The sequence below is a fragment of the Centroberyx gerrardi genome, chromosome 15 (assembly GCF_048128805.1).
Source record: "Centroberyx gerrardi isolate f3 chromosome 15, fCenGer3.hap1.cur.20231027, whole genome shotgun sequence".
Taxonomy (NCBI): Eukaryota; Metazoa; Chordata; class Actinopteri; order Beryciformes; family Berycidae; genus Centroberyx; species Centroberyx gerrardi.
Genome location: NC_136011.1, coordinates 27,878,993 through 27,896,863, shown reverse-complemented (window position 1 = coordinate 27,896,863; position 17,871 = coordinate 27,878,993). Strand labels below are relative to the sequence as shown.

Sequence of the window (17,871 nt, the reverse complement as noted above, 5' to 3'; positions counted from 1 at the left end):
GGTTGTGGGACTCTGGTCTTATTCCCAGATCCAGTTTATTTGTCTTCAATATTAAAGGCAGATAATTAATTTTCACTATTTTTGTGTTTTTTCTAGCAGTGGGGCGCCCTTGCCGAATTAATTTAGGATTAATGTTGTTGGCAGCTCTGTCAGCCCCACATGAGAGTAGTTTATCTGAAAACAGTAAGAAGCAGGTGAACACTTTCATCAGTGGGACACTAGGGATCAGCATTACTTTGTTTTAGCCCTTTTTTCCCCCAGACTGAAGGAGAAAACCAGGCAAACTATGTTGTCCTGTTTCTTAATCCCCGAGATCGAAGTCTTTCTTTATTAGAACATATTATGTATTGCATGCATTTTTTTTCCCCCCAGCTTTTTTCAGGATATCATTACTTTTTGGGACATATAACGCCACTCATTTTTAATGATAGATTACTATTTTCCTGCTTTTATCCTGCTTTTTTGTGTTCCCTAAATCACATATTTCATCTATTGCCTTTTGAGTGAGTTGAGTGTCAGGCAAGACTCCATTAAACAATCTGAAATATAATCTGAAATACTTTAGAAAGCTTTTTTTTAATACTAGAATATGTTATACTGTCATTGTGAGATACAGTTCTGTATTTCCTTGTCCTCCTCCCATACGGGAAGAGTGTGCCAGCCAACACTCAGCAAGTGAGAGAGCAGTCTTTCTGTCTGAGGATGTGTCATGCTGTCATTGTGAAATACAGTTGTTCTTATCTTCCCTTGTGTCCTTCCCAGTCCTGTGCTGTGTACCAGAGAGAACTCGGTTTAACAATCTGGCAAGCAGTCATTCTGTACTTAGAGGTGCACAATTAATTGTGGGTAATCACATATTGCTATTTTAGTGTTCACAATAAATAACTAGGATATTGGCACCATTAAAGTATTTCATTTCAGGTGGAACGTTCAGTGTAGATGAAAATAGTCAAGATGTTGATCACAATATATACCAAAACAATCAAGATGATTATTTTAGCCTTAATAGTGCAGCTCTATCAGTCAGTGTTGTGACAATACCAGAATTTTGGCGATACCAATACCCAAGTTTAAACCTAAAAATGTACTGTACTGTACTGTACGCTATATTTTGCAAAGAAAGTTGATTAAACTTCAACTTTTTAAATTTTCAAACGAGCAGCATTTCTAAACCAGCAGTTTCAGATGGTACATGCACAAGGACTTGGGCAGCAGTTTCCATAAAGTTTTATGGTGTTGTGTGTGAATCCATTACGAAGTTACATGCATTTTTATGAGAAGCCACGCCCACCGCCACACCCACCTTTGGCCAATTGGTGCTGAAAGTTAGTCTGTTCTTCTTTGCCCCATGACCAAACTTTCCACAGAGTTTCATGCAAATCTGTTACGAACTTTTGGAGTTGTCCTGCTAACAGACAGACAGACGGAATGGAGCGAGAGAAAAAAACCCCGTCCAAAATATCAAGCGTCACTTGATTTGGACAGGGGCTTTGGTGTCATTTGGGTGTTTGTCTTTGTCGGCTCTGCAAGTGAAATAGTTCCATATTTGGTTGCTGGCACCAGTGTGTCAACCAGTTTAGGTGAACTGGGATCCACTTGAAGACCTGCTGGACTGCTTGACACTGCTTGTTTTAATGTTTTCAGCTGTTTGACTCCAACTGCTGTCAAGGGCCAGGCTGACGCTCGGCCTATACCAATCCTCCTTCTTCTTCTTCTTCTTTTAACTTTTCAAATCCACACACCATTTGCACATTTGCAGAGGGGTGACATTGAAATGAAATTTCATCTTTTGGTGGAAGTATCCAATGTAATCCAGCTCTATATTCCCTATATTGCCTTTTCTCTGTCTATTTAACCATCAGAAAGCAGCCTTTCTACATTAGATTTTATCCTGTAATTCTGAAATACAGTTGTTCTATATTATCTTGCTTGTTTTGCTCTCCCAGTCCCGTGGTGAGTTCCAGAGAAAACGATTAAACACTGGAAAGCAGTCTTTCTGTACTATGTACCACCGTGTCTCTCTCCCATGCTGAAACACCGTGCCAGAGAAGATGTGGTCTATTTTAACACTCAGAAAACAATCATTCTATACTAGAATATAGCATCCTGTCATTGTGAAATAAAGTTGTTCTGTATCACCTTCCCCTGTGTCCCTCTCCCAGTGCCGTGGTGAGCGCCAGAGAAAACTCTATTAAACAATCTGAAAAGCACTTTTTCTGTGCCGGAGTGTATTATCCTGTCATCCTGAAATACTAGCAGTTCAGTATTATCTTCCTGTGTCTCCCTCGCCCAGGCTAAAGGAAAGCGCCAAGCAGGACTCAGACAAAGTCAAGAGCATTAGCCTCGACCTTCAGAGGAAAGAAGACGACACTTCAGACCTCAGAGAGAAACTCGTCGACTCCAAGAAACAGATACAGCAGGTCCAGAAGGAGGTACAAACACTGCCGCTTCCTAATTATTCAAGTCCTATCTTCCTTTTAAGACACGAGTGAAACCTCCCCTCCATAAGCATTCAAGTGATAAGATTTCATTGCTCTATTGTTAGTTTACTTTTGGGGGTTGCAGTATGGTTTCTGAATGTGGGTGGTAAAAACCAGCAGTACTTACTGTAGCCGATTGTACCTTTTGCGTTAATAAATTATTTATTATCATTATCACTGATTATTTCTTCATCATGGGCAGCATTTTAAAGTAGTAGACTCAGGTAGTACTGTGTAGCAGCTGGTTGATTTGGTATCTAGGGCAAATTCTACGTAATGCACCCCCGTTTGGCTCTTCTCTGCCTCTTATTAAAGTTCCCATATCATTAATTTTTCATGATTCTGTTTTCAAATGTACTATGGCTCAGGATGAGAATAATCTGTTTATGATGTTTTGGAAATAACTGTTGTTTAGTTAAAAGTTGAATTGAATGAGTTAAACTGAATAAATGTGAAGACTTAAGTCCTCACAATACTGGACCCTGATTTTGTGACAGCAGCAGCTCCTGTTATTCAATTGACGTAAACCTGGGGTGCGTTCAGTCGCCCCAAAACGTAGGAATCAGGAACTTTAAACATCCATTCGAACATCCTGTTGCAAAGCGTTTGTTATTACGGGTTGTTATTGACTGACGGCGATGACGCATGACAGGCGTTTGTATGTACCCAATGAAAATGCAGAATCACACCTACCTAAAAAAGCCATTGCAAAACGTTTCACACCGTTCGCTGAGTGGAGGCTTTCCACTTCAAATGCTGCAACCTGGCCTGATTGGATGGATTTCACTCAATCAGGGCCAAGTCATGTTAGTTATGATGCGTTTCCTTGAAAAATAATGGATATTTGAAAATGCACTAACTTTAAATGTAATCTTTCAAACAGAATCACATTTTAACAATCGTCATTTAACTTCATTAAACATCTTTGATCATATATGGATACAAAGGGAGGAAAACTTGAATTCTAATAATGTGCAGCCTTCAAAAGATAGAGCAGACTTTGGCATTTGCTGCAAATAGAGGGGAGCGGGGAGGTTATTGCCAATGACCGCTCTATTCTGGATTCTCCTGTCATGTTTTACCTTTAATGGCTTTTGCTGAATATTTCTATAATGTTGCGTCACCATTTGTTTGCCTGCTTTAACTTGCAATTTCTATTTTTTTTTAAAGAAACACGCTATGTAGACTGAGACTGACGGATTTCTGAATTGATTGTGTTTCCTGAAGATCTCGACTATGAGAGACGAGGAGAAAAGTCTGAAGCAGAAGCTATCCGATGTGGAGAAATCCAGGAAGCAGCTTCAGTCTGACCTGGCCAACAGAGACAGGACCATCCAGCAGCTCAAAACAGTACGTTGTTGTGCAGTCCAACTCACATGTGACTCAACGTTTTGTTTTAAACAGCGATGGAGGAGCCAAAAATAAAAAGCTACTGAATAGAGTGGGAGGAGCTTTGTTCAGGAGCGGACTTTGACAACAAGCTACTGCTGCTGTGTGGACATTGGTTTATATCATTATGTCTCAATGAAAACTCCAAATAGCACATGTTAGTTTCAGGATTAGTTATAAGGTCTGATATCGCTTATTGCAGGTTTAAGTTGTAGTGTAATATGGTTTAGTTTACAGTCACATTACACAGGTGCTATCTGGATACATCTGGAAGAAGTGTGGCCTTGTGAATAAGCCTGATTCTATCACTGCTATTGTCTCAATGTGACTTTAGTTGAGATAATATCTTAGACTGTTCATATCTCTAGAGGATGTAACCCGTATCTGACAACAATGTGGCGTCACATCTGTTTTTGTAACTACACTTCTCACGCTTGTTTCCAGCACAGTTGGTTATGGTATGTACCTTTGAGTTTTGACTGAATTGAATACCAATCAAGTCTGGTATTTGGGCTGTGGCGCTAAACTTATAACAGTTTTCTCGGATGAAGGACATAATACTTATTGTCCTGCGCAATATGCCAACATTGACAAATTCTGATTTGAGCGTTCACATGCAGGCTAGGTCACATGCTTTGGGATCCGATTTTGTAGCTCATATCCACCATGTGGTCCAGATGGGAATTGAAAAAAATGTGACTCCATGCAGCTTTTTGCTATTCACACTGATTAGAAAACATCAGATACATGTCACATACAAATGGGAAAAAAATCAGAATTGGGAAACTTTCAGCTGCAGTGTGAAAGTAGTCTTACAAACTCAGAATCAGAAAACTTTATCATTTTTCCATTGGACAGAAAGTCACCTTAGATCTGGGCTGAGAGATGAAGCACATGCCACAGGAGTTAATAAAAACACTTCCTCACCCACACTCTCAATCTCTCTATCTCCACCTTTTCATTTTTTCAGTTGAATGTTTTTATCTTTTTGCTTTGTAGCACAAGGTCATCATGAAAAATGTAAGGATGTTTGTGTCCACAAGGCTTCTTTATCCAAGCACTGGTGTTTTTTTTTTTTTTTTTACAAGAAAAAACCTTGTGGACACTTGCTTTTTTTTTTTTTTTTAATGCAATGGAAAGATTTGTTCAAATTAAAACCCTTTTGCCACCTTTTTGTTCTCTCCCTCTATCCTTCTGTCACTCTATCTCTTCTTCCCTCCCTCCTTCCTTTTTCTATCCCTCCATTCAGGAACAATCCTCTGACTCCAAGTCTGATCAGACACTGCAGCTCTATCAGAAGACCCACAAGGGTAAGAGAACAACTGTGTGTTGTGTGTGTGTGTGTGTGTGTGTGTGTGTGTGTGTGTGGATTCACTAGAAGAAATGCATTTTGCCTACATCTGTGTAGAGTTCTGCCTTTGAAGTCAGCAGGGCCCTGACACTTCCCAATACTTTGTGATATGATATGAATGATCAATAAGCGAATGATGCCTGGCAACAAATACAATGCCAGCCAATAAAGCAGAGTGCTTGCTTCTACTGCAATGCAACAAAACTTTGTTCCAGGGAGTGCAAACTGAATTACTGTTTACAAACTGAAAAACTTGATTCAAACCTGGAAGTAGTTTCACCCAGCTCAGCGTCACGGTCTTCATAGTTCTAATTCTCTGAGTGTGTCTTAGTATAGGAGTACAAATCTGTCTGTGGATGCAATTAGGGCTGAAACGATTCCTCGAGAAACTCAAGTAACTCGATTACTAAAAATCATCGATGCAAATTCTTTGCATCGAAGCTTCGTTTAATCCATATAACTATATACACACTCAGTGTTTCGCACGGATGATTATTACTGTTGCACAACGCGCTGGAGAAAGAGAGAGAAAATAGTGAGGGGCGAGGCGAAGAGAAGAGACAGGCCAGAGAAAACGACAGAAAGTGTCCAAAGTTTCGGATCCAGTGTTGCCAACTTGGCGACTTTGTCGCTAGTCTTAGCGACTTTTCAGACCCCCCTGGCGACTTTATTTCTCAAGAGCGACTAGCGACAAATCTGCCGACTTTTTCTGACCATGGGAAGCAATGTTAATGTGTTGAATCCCAAAGCATTTGGCAATAAATTGGTTCGGCTGATGCCGGTTTTCTCTACTTGCTTGTCTAATCCAGAGAGGTCTGACGGTCACAGCGCTTCCCACACACAGCGTAGCTCCTTCCCTCCGCTGAGAGCAGGGACTGTAGGATAGGGTCCACTTGTAATTGCTACCGGCGTACGCCGAAACTGGCCCGGGTGGGCGGAGTCAGCACTTAATATTAAAACGGGATGAGATGAAGGCTAGTAAAGAATGCACGTTAATTATGGCTATATGTAATGGCTAGTTAAGAACGTAAATCAATATGGTGGCTAGTTATGATGTCCCTAAGTTAGCTAAGTTTTGCTCAAGAAAATAACCACAGAAAATAAAATGCTGCAGTCAATTTGTGAAAGCCTGAGCTTCATTCATGTTATTATTATGATAGTCACACACACACACACACACACACACACCTACTCCCCTCACAGTGATGCATAAAATACCCCAGAAAGCAAAATATCAGGTGGTGTAAGTAGCAATTGGAGCCTAAAATGCACCAGTCCAATACAGCAGGTATATTCAGTTTAGTTTGATTGCAGTGAGTAGGGTCAGCAGGTGTAGGGCAACCCTTCAACATAGTAAATAAATGTACATTAGCCAGTCTTATGAACTTGTATGATATTTAGGCCTAGTAATAAATATCAATAATAATTATTTCACCTCGTTTTCAGTAAATCACAGTGTCGTATGGACAGCTTCGTGCGGACAGCTTTTCTCTTTTGTATATTTACTATTGCTCTTTAATAAAGCAAAAGTATTTCTTATCCGATTACTCGATTAATCGATGGAATAATCGGTAGAATACTCGATTACTAAAATAATCGATAGCTGCAGCCCTAGATGCAATGTAGAAAATTAAAATCTAGGGACATTTGTAGGGATGCACCGATACCGATACTGGTATTGGTATCGGTATCGATACTGGTATCGGTATCGGTATCGATACTGGTATCGGTATCGGTGCCGATACCAGGCTAAAATGGAATATCGGTATCGGAGATTTTACCCAAGACTAAAATCTGATACCGAAAGCCATGAGTAACATGTAAGAAATAAAAGCAAACTGTCTTGATTTTATGCATTTGTGGCACATAGAAGCCTGTATTTCTCAAACGGTGGGAAAAACAAGGATTTTATCTCAATAATTTTGTCCATTGATCCCAAACTAGGGAAGTCAGCCTGCACTGTTCAGTAAAAGTAATGGATCGGATCGGTACTCAGTATCGGCCGATACTTAAACTTTCATACTCGTAATCGGTATCGGCATTGAAAAAGTGGCATCGGTGCATCCCTAGACATTTGTAAACTTTTGGGTCCACTTTTCAAAAATTGTAATTAGTGCAAAAATGTTGCTGTTTTTAACCTGATATGAGCCCAGATTAAAATACATGATCCCTAACTTGTGCCAACATGAGTAAATAAAAATCTATATTAATGCTATTCAAAAGAGAAGTGTACAACCATCTGCATGTGCACAGAATACCATCTGTATGTGTGAGAGAGAAAGCAAATGGAAATTAAATTAAATCGGTAGCCAATTACCAAATAAAAGGATGGTTTAATGTATTATATTGGCCTAAATTGGTAAATCTAAAATTATTATTTTTTAAATATTGGGGCAATTTCTTCCCCTCCCCCCCCATTTTAAGAGCATTCTGAGATTTCTTGGGCCGTTTTGGCCGTTTGCCCGTATATTTCCGATGCTGTGTGGGTGCAGCAGAAGACGCTTCAGGGTGTACTCACAGTTAGAGAGACTGTCCTGTAAGCAGAAGGTCCCAGATTCAATCCACCAGGACCCCAAGTGTCCTTTCTGCTTAAGCGTCCTTGAGTAAAACACTGATCCAGCTCCAGGGCTTCTGCTCTGTGTCTGACCTCTGACCTCCCTGTGGAGAGGAGGTGAAAAGATGAATTTCTCCCTCAGGCATCAATATATAATCACTAAATATATTTCCCTGTAGGGGCCAGGGTGACTGGTTCTTTTTCACCTGTACACTACCAGTCAAAAGTTTGGACACTGACTGAATGTTCTATGTTTTTCATTCTCTTAAAACCATTTTGATCTAAAGGCTTCTGCTTAAATTCTTGAAATTAGTTTTTTAGACAAATATAAATAGTGAAGTTGATCCTATGTATGAATTTCTTTCCAAAGCCTTTGCCTTTCCATCAAGGCAAAGGGCGGCTGCTTTAAAGAATTTAAAATATAAGATAGTTTTGGTTTGTTTAACACTTTTTTGGTCGCTGCATAATTCCATTTGCATTATTTCATAGTTTTAATGTCTCTACTATTATTCTAAAATGTGAAATATAGTAGAAACAAAGACTAACTTTTTACTCTGTGTATGTGTGTGTGTGTGTGTGTGTGTGTTTGTTCCAGACCTGGAAGCCAAGCAGCGTGTGTTGGAGGATATGCGTTTGGCTCTGACGGAGCAGGAGGAGACGCAGGAGCAGATGGAGCAGGTCCTGGAGGAGAAACTAGACCTCATCCAGGAACTAACCGATGGTAAGACACAGGGTCCGAAATTAACACCCGCCGAGCGCTATAGTGTCGGTTGGAATGATCCTCCCCTTCCACTTCCTGCATGCTGCTCTTTTTATCGCCGCCCGTTAAAGGCATACAACACTAAGGACAGGATTTGCAGCATAAAAAGAGATTTTAGCAGTCTAACGTTGTCTAATTAGGGTTCTATTTACTGTCAAATAACAGCACTATATGCCAGAGACAGCAGGTATCGTTTTGTGTCTGCGAATGTGTGCTTGAATGAGGAAATGCATGCATGCTTAAAGGGAATGTTCAGTATTTTTCAGCCTAAAACACTAAGAGGGAACTGGTGCCAATTTCTTAGCATCAAAACCTCTGGCGTGAAAACTTTGACTATCCTGCCAGGGGATTTGATTAGCGAACAGAAAGTTAAGCCTCTAAAAAAAACCTTCCATTTACCTGAAAACAATGTGATGGATTGTGTTGACACTAGGGTCTCATCTCTTCATTGTCTTGTCCTCTTCCCACCATTTCAGAGGTGGAGAAACTGAAAACGATGTTACACGAGCAAGACGGCGGGAAAGGCACGCCCCCTCAGAGAGACAGCCAATCAGATGACCTCAAACTGGCCAAACAGGAAGCTGCCCGGGCTCAGGACAGCTTGAAGGTACTGAAGGGAGGTGCTTCTTAAACCCCCGACACACACACACACATGTACACACACATACACACCAACCTCCGATTGATGGGCATTTGACCAGCACACCTCCAACTAGAAATGTGTGTGACAAATTCAGCTGCATCATGTTGAAAATCCTTCATCATGGTCAAATCCTAAGCAATAACATTTAAATTTTTTTCCCATTCAAATGCTGAAAAAGAAGTGTAGAAAAAGCTGTATCTGCCCATAATGCAATTCATATCGCAATTCCAATTTCCAGCCCCCCCCCAAAAAAAAAATGGCATTAAGATTAGACATCTTTATTGTCCACTCACATGGAAATTCGTCTTTGGCTTCACAGACTTTTGGCTTCACAGACATACATACTTAAAAACTTCCTCTGCCATGGGTTAGAATACATGAGATAAAGACAATGAATAAGTGGGCCTGTAGTAGTAAATGGTTGGGATGAAAAGTGCTAAAATATTAACAATTAGTACATATCTTAATCAGACATCGTAAAGACAGCAGCAGTCACTAATATCCAATAAAAGGTTTAGTAAGATGACAGAGGATGGGATAAAAGATCTCTTAAAAATGTTTCTCGTTGCTATGGGTACCCTATATCGTCTTCCTGAAGGGAGTTTTTCAAATTCATTAAACAAAGCATGTGAAGGGTCCTGAACTATTAATGTTGCTTTCCTCCTGGTTTGTGTGGTGTACAACTCCACCAACTGTCTCTGGGGTTTCCGTGTAATCTTGCTGGCTGTATTAACTATTTTTGTGAGCTTGCTTTTGCTCCTTGTCCCTAAATTTCCGTACCAGCATGTGACGTTGTAGGAAATTATACTTTCCACTAGACTAGTGTAAACCATCCTCAGGACTTCTTTGCTCACGTCAAAGCTATTTAATTTCCTTAGAAGGAACAATCTTTGCATTGCCTTCTTAAAAATGTAATCTGAGTGTTCATTAAATTGGTATCTAAAATCATTCCTAAATATTTAAAACTACCTACCATCTCTACAGCTTGGCCCTCAATTATAATTGGCTGACACATTGGTTGCCCACCCCTATTGCTGACAACGAGTTCCTTGGTCTTGTTAGCGTTTATGAGCAAAGCACTCTCTTGACACCATGTTAATAGATTGTTGATGTGATTAGTGTAGGAACTCTCATAATGTAATTCATCATTACACTTAAACATTAAACCCACCATTGCCCTGTCATCTGCATACTTCAAAAGACAAAAGTTGCTGTCATAGATCTGCATTTCATTTATATACAAAGAAAAAAGTGCAGGAGATAAAACGCAACCTTGGGGCACCCCAGTATTCAAAATGATTTCATCAGACAGGGAGACTTGTACGGAGACTCTTTGAGGGCGGTCAGATAAAAAATCTTTGATCCACAGTGCAAAGTGTCCATTGGTATCAAGTTTAAAAAGTCGCTTTAATAAAATGTCAGTCCTGATCGTATTAAAAGCTGAACTAAAATCAATAAATACAATTCTGGCATAAGCCTCAGGATGCTGGATGTGTGTGGTAACCATGTGCAGTAGTGTTAATGTAGCATCCTCAGTACCTCTCCGTGCTTTATAGGCAAATTGGAGGTTGTCTAGCTGACCATGGGGAGATGTTAGGCGCCCCAGTATAACCCTTTCCATGCACTTGCATAAGATACTGGTAAGAGCAATGGGTCTGAAGTCATTAAGTGAGGAGGGGCGACTCTTTTTAGGCATGAGAGTGGCACAACATGTTCATCAAGCAAACCCTGAAATAATCTTGTATAGGAGGTTATTGTCTCTGTCAGTTCATTTGCATTTGCACAGTTATCAAAGAAAATGTCCCAGTTGGTATCCTCAAAGCGTCTGACCACAGTGTTACTTCTCTGACAGCAGGCTTCTCCTGTTTGATCTTTGCCTTGTATTTCGGCAGCAGGTGAATGACATTGTGGTCTGACTTACCCAAAGGTGGGCGGGACACCGCCTTGAATGCGTTGCACGTTGCCAAAACACTGATCCAGAGTCCGAGAGTGCCGTGTGGGACAGTCTATGTATTGTTGTAGAGTTGGCAGATGACTGGAAAGATTGCAGGGATTAAAATCACCAAGTATGAAGATAGGCTGATCCACAGATCGTGAGAGTGCGTTATTAAAACTCTCACTTATCCGGCTCGCTGCTTCCTCATATTTCGGCCCCGGTATATATCTCAGGATGATGGTGATCTGACCGAATTCCCACGGCAGATAAAACGGTCTGAATGAAACCGAGAGCAGTTCATAGTCAGGTGTGCATACTTTCTCATGGATGTGCAGTTGAGTTGCCCAGTTGTTGTCAACGAATATACACATGCCCCCACCGGTCGATTTACTTGACTTGCGTTTGTCCCGGTCGGCTCTTATTGTGGTATATCCATGAAGCGCGACTTCAATCTCATCTTTGAGCCATGTCTCTGTAAGGCATATTAAGTTGCTTCGTTTAAAGTCACTTTCAGCCCTCACTCTGGCCGTCAGTTCATCCATTTTATTATTAAGGGATCGCACATTTGATAGTGTTATCAGAGGTAGAGGGAATCGCGAACCCCGCCTCCGTAGCCTGGCTCGAATGCCCCCTCTTGAACCCCGTTTCTTTACCTTCGGCTTTTTTGATTTAGGGTTAGGCCTACGTGCAATTTCAGAGCCAGTGTCGAAAGTCTAAGATCCAGTTTCCCCGCATGTCTTTGTAGAGACAGCAGCTGTTCTCTGTAGTAGGTCATGCCATGTCTTTGCACGGGAGAGCCAAAGCTGACGGAAAACAGGGAAAGTAGGGCTTTTTGTCAGTGTCATTTTGTAGGGTAAATGAAAATGTAATAAATTATACCAGTCTTCATGTTTGTCGGTCGCTATGTGAGGAACTGCTAAACTGGTCTTTAACCATCTTCCCTTCAATGACTGTATACTGTGTTTAAAGATGGGTTATAACCAATGGTGTATGTGTGTGTGTGTGTGCGCAGCTGTCTGCCGAGAAGCACCAAGCGGACCGCAGGAAGTGGCTGGAGGAGAAGATGGCTCTGATTGGCCAAGCTAAAGAAGCGGAGGACAAGCGGAACCAGGAGATGAGGAAGTTTGCTGACGACAGGGAACGCCACGCTCGGCAGCAGGGCCAGCTGGTAAGAGCGGCCCAAGACTTGAACTGAATGCTGTGTTTTGTATTGGAACGCTGCCTCGTTAGAACATATGATAGCACGTATTTCAACTGGATGAAATTAGCTATTAGCCTGTTGTACCCTTGATTAAAGCAAAAATCATCCTGTTCATATGTGTCTAGAACCAGTGGCGGTTTACTGAAGGTTTACTTTTGCGGGCTTGTGACCGGATCGTCACCGGTAGTGCTGAAATGATTAGTTAATTAATCGATTAGTCGATCGACAGAAAATGAATCGATTGTCATTTTGATAATTGATTAATCGTTTTGTAAAATATATTTATTTTGCATTTATCAAGTAAAAATACCAAACATTTTCTGGTTACAGCTTCACAAATGTTAAGATTTGCTGCTTTTCTCATAAAATGAATGCTTGGTGTTTTTTTGGCTGCTGGTCAGACGAAGTAAGAAATTTGAAGACATCGCTTTGGGCTCTGGTAACCTGTGATGGGCATTTGTCATTATTTTTGACATTTTGTAGATCAATCAATTAATCTAAAAAAAATAATCGATAATGAAAATAATTGTTAGTTGCAGTCACCGGTACGAATCCCTGGCCTGATATGGGTGGGGAAAGTGAGTGAGTAACGCTGACCAGTACAACCACAGTCTTCTCTGTTCGTCACTGGGAGCTTCTGAGGACCCATCCACACTAATAACGTTTTAGTTTTAAAACACATAACTTTTGCTACGTTTACGCCTAGCGTCCGCACTACTCCGGCGTTTTCGGACCCCTAAAACGGAGACTTTTGAAAACGCTGCTGACCCCGTTTTAGTTCGAAAACTCCGGGATTGCGTTTTACTTTCACACTTCGTGTGTTACTTTCAGTAACAGTTCCGCCTCGTCGTCGGTCCAAGCAAAGAAATCTCTGGTCGTACTTTTCGCCGTTGCTGTTCTTCCTCTGTAGTATTTTCTGCAACTAAGCAACCAACCGCAGAGTAGACAATCTGCTTCCTGTTTACACCATGTGTTTTCAGGCATGTTAGTATGGACGGAGATTATTTCTGAAACGCTCGTGTGAACGGAGATCGTTTTCGTTTTAAAACGCCGTTTTAAAACGAAAACGTATTAGTGTGGATGTGGCCTAACAGTCTGCTACTGTTGGCTGATGAGCAGCTCTACTGGAGCACTTAACCCCTGACTGCTCCAGTGGAGCTGCTCATTGCACACACACACACACACACACTACTGCTTTCTCTCTTTCTCACTCACACTATCACACATAATTCCTCTTTCCCACCGTCACCCCGTCTCTCTCTTCCTCTCTCTTCCACTCTCTTACTCTCTGTCTTTCTCCCTCTGTCTCTCTCTCTCTCATCCTCTCTGGCTTTCTCCCTCTCTCTCGCTCTCGCACTCTTCATACACACACACACACACGCACACATACTCACATATCCCCTCTCACCATGTGTTACATGTGTATCTCTCTCTCAGCTACTCTGTAATCCCTCTCACTTTCTAATTCCCTCCACACACACATCACGTCTCACCATGTGTTTTTACACAATCTCTCTCTCTATACATCCTCTCTCTCACACACACACATACACACACCTCCAGCACGTCTGTTTTTTACACATACATTTCCCTCTTTGCAGGAGTCCCTGTCGTCCCAGCTGGCCGAGAAGGAGCAGACCATGGAGAGTTGGAGGCAGGAGAGAAACAGTCTGGTCGCAGCGCTGGAGGTCCAGCTCCAGAAGCTTCTCTCCAGCAACGCAGACAAAGACAAACTCATCCAACAGCTGCGCCACACTGACACCCAACCGCCACAAGAGGTCAGTGTGACATAAAGACAGGAGGACGGCATAATGAAGGTGACAGTTATCAGAACTGCCCGCTCTTTCCGTGAACTAGACTGACCAGGTGAATTCAGGTGAAAGCTTGGATTCTTTTTTGGTTTTACCCGTTAAATCTATTCCGGTCTGACAGGTGAGATGGAGATTAAGGAAGAGGGAGGGAAGAGACGGTTTAAAGAAGGTGGTTTAAGCCTCGGGACAACTGAGACATGGGTTGGGAAAAATGGTCTCAATCTTAAGAATGAGTTCTGTTCCTTAAAGTGATCTTGAACTTTGGTCGTATCTTGGGTTGTGTTGCTTCCTGGCCATGATATAACCCCAAAATCTGTGATTCTCTGTTATCTGTTGCTCCAGTGCTCCGGTAGAGGAGATAGGAGAATTGTGATAGGAGATAGGAGAATCGCCGATTTTAGGTTTACATCATGGCCAGGTGCTATAATGTCTCAGAGCATATGGCTCTCATGTAACAATCACCAGGATGTCCAAAAAAATAAAATAAAAATAAATAAAAACAAAATCCACTGGACTTAGAATGAAGAGTTGAAGATGTTTCACCACTCATCCGAGAGGCTTCATCAGTTCTGCTTAGTGGTGGCCATTTAACCTCTGTGGGTGATTCACACCATGAAGTCACATGTGAGTCACTGAGGTCACATGAGAGTCGTTAGTCACATGAGTGGAGGGGTGAATAGGTGTGAAACTGCCGGGGTAAAGGCCCTGACACACCAAACCGACATCAAAGAACCAGCGGCGACGAAGGCCGACTGTTGCGTCGCCTCACGTCGCCTGCGTCTGGTCCAAAAAGTTGCACTTGAACACACCGCAAAGACTACAGCCGACGGCCAACTAGCACGTACGTTCTGCACCTGCGTGAGGGGAAATAACTCTCCATACAATATGTCTGATAAGACGTTGCAAATGGCACTGGCATTGTCAGCCCTTGGTCTTTTGGTTGTGGAAGAAAAAAGGAAGAGGCGGAGGCGAAAAATAAGGAGAAACCGCACTAAATGGGTGAAATCATGAATACTCCAGCGACAGGCTCGAGGGGCTTTCCCCAACCTGTGTCGAGAGCTGGAGATAAATGAAACCTCCGATTTTAAAGATTTCGCTCGGCTTTTTCCTGTTCTGTTTCCACATGTTGAAGGAATTTATCAGTCCAATCATCCAGAGGCAAAACAACGAACTACCAATCAGAGTGATCTCTCTCACCAACGGGCTCCGACGGCGATTCAACACGCTCAATCGGCCGAAAAGCCGCTGACAGGGTCCGACCAGTGCCGACGGTGCGGGACACACCGCAAAAACTAGGGACACCGACGCTTACCGACGGCCCGACATTGGCCGACGGCCGACCGTCGGGTTGGTGTGTCAGGGCCTTAAGACGCTGAAACCCAGTTTTGCTCCTATGGTGACGCCCCTCCTCCAGGTTGTGAATGGGAGTAAGCTGCCGTGTTTGTGAATCGCCAAGGTCTGATGTTATGACAGTGTTATACGTAGCGGACAGGTGATGTCGCAGCCCACCCCCCCTCCTCGGTTTAGTCAAAATCGCTCCAGTTTGATGTATATAGCATTACATTACATTATGTAATTTAGCAGACACTTTTGTCCACAGCGACTTAGAATATGTACATTTCTAGCCTGATATTCAGACTGAATGGCCATTTCGTTCCCACTCCTTTATTCAGTCTGAGATTGCCTCCATGTTAGCCGTTTTCATTCAGCCGTGTGTGTGTGTGGGGGGGGGGTGATTTTCCCCAAACCAATCACTAGTGACTGACGTTTCCGGCCACTCTGATGTTATTTTCAGTCACACTGATGCTGGATGTATTTACTAACTTCACCAAGAATATCGGTCGTTTTTGACAAAAATATTGTCTTTGCAAAGACAATATGTTGGTTAAGGAATGATTTCAACAAATATTCTTCTGCTGAAACGGCAATGAAAAACCATCGCACCAACGGTTCAGAAACCGACCGTATATCATCTTCATCAGCTAAGCCTTCAATAGGAATATGTCTTCTCTATCTAAATGTGTACATTATGATCCTCGAAGCTGTGTTTCTATTCCTGTAGGTGAGTGTAAACCGCTGAGTCTGAATCTACACAGACAAATCCCCATGATTTTCCCTGGCTTGTAAACAGGGTTTGGTGGTACAACAAAACCTTGATTTTGACCTTGATAGGAAAGGTGGTGAAAGAATCTCTCAGCCAGCAATGTCTATTGAATCCCTTTCAGAACCACTGAAAAGGAAAAGCCAGTGTTAGAACTCATTCTGGTTATCAATCAAACACACAGTCACTTCAAAACCCTTCATCGCCCACACAGCACTCCATAGTAATAAGAATGTGACACTTCATTGATTCCTGTAGGGAGATTTCCCACAGAGGGTCGACTACAGAACAGGTAGGGAGCTGGTAGGTTCAGTGTCTTGCTCAAGGACACTTCAGCAGGGCGGATGTTTTCCGATGTTTTTGTCCTCCGGGTGAAGGGCGGTGTCCCCCCAAAAGACCCGGCACTGCACCGTCATACAGCACCTCTCTCCTCGGGACCTGCAACTTGGGATGTGAAGTCTATTTTGTCACGGTTGACTTTTCAGTGCTTGGTCTAAATGTCTATTGGAATTTCCAGTGTGTGCTAAAAGTGACAAACGTTAAAGCAGATTATGGATAAAATGAATCACTTCCTTCACTCCCTGCTCTCTACGGTACTGACGGTGATTTTCTCAGTTCGGCTTCTGCACAAATGTTGTCCTACCAGGTCATCTTCCTGGTTTGTAGAAATAGCTGAATGCTTTTTTTTAGCTGATTCAGCAATGTTGCCGTGGAGCCGTGACAAACTCTGTTCCACATACCTTAATTTGACAAGATTTTGCTATACTCTTGAAATTTGCCCACACTGCACTTTTGTGTGGCTTTGATAATGACAAATATGCTACCATCGTTGCTACGCAGCTGTCCAAGGATAAGTACAAAACACACAGAGCGTGAAGGGTACGGGCAACAATTCACTGATTTTAATCGATCTGGCGGGCTTAATGTCTTAAGATGTGGCTGCAACTTGTTTCTGGTAGAAGTTGGGAGGGAATTGCAGCCATATCGATGCAGGCTTCTCTATTGGAAAGCCTGATATGACAGGCACATCCTTTTTTTTTATTTTAGCTCCGAATAATGTAATTTACTCCTTGTGTTTCCTTCCCTCCAAGTCCATATGCTTCTCTCTGCCAGTGTTGACGGTTCATGTCATGTGTTTCCTCCACTCTCCGCTCAAAGAAAACAAACTTTTCCCCCCTCCCCACCCTGCTCCTCTGCCCATTGTTTTGTCAAGGATGACAACCGACAATACAATACAACCATACAACTCACAAAACACCTATAAATCACAAGTGTGGATCCACATTGGGTTTTTTTTTATAGTAAAAATGGAAAACATGATGGGAATATGCAGAACTTGCTGAGCAGCAGTGAAATTTACAGGTAGCAGAACTAACCTTGCAACCCATTCTATGAGACTGAGACAGCTAGCAGTAGTGCTAGAAAAAGCTTTCAAGATGTCCTTCCATGCTCCACTCGCCAGCAGCTCTGCACGGTCAGAAGCAATTACTGAAGCCATACGTAAACGTAGCAGCAAGGCATTATTAATCAACGGTGTCCTGTTTGAAAGGATTATTCTGAGTTGAATATTGAGTTGATTCATTGTTTTTACTATCAACAAATGAGATTACAAATAGGATGTTATCATGGTCAGCAAAATGTGTAA

General features: G+C 42.1%; 1 protein-coding gene across 1 annotated transcript in view; it reads left to right on the top strand.

Annotated features, from left to right (window-relative positions):
• Positions 1-17,871, top strand: part of LOC139914645 (kinesin-like protein KIF20B) — an 86,827-nt gene that overhangs the window by 26,189 nt on the left and 42,767 nt on the right. The window contains exons 23-29 of the mRNA XM_078288646.1: positions 2,294-2,432; positions 3,708-3,830; positions 5,119-5,179; positions 8,370-8,495; positions 9,011-9,141; positions 12,126-12,281; positions 13,916-14,098. Of these exons, the coding sequence (XP_078144772.1) occupies positions 2,294-2,432; positions 3,708-3,830; positions 5,119-5,179; positions 8,370-8,495; positions 9,011-9,141; positions 12,126-12,281; positions 13,916-14,098 (919 nt within the window). The remainder of the gene's footprint in view (positions 1-2,293; positions 2,433-3,707; positions 3,831-5,118; positions 5,180-8,369; positions 8,496-9,010; positions 9,142-12,125; positions 12,282-13,915; positions 14,099-17,871) is intronic.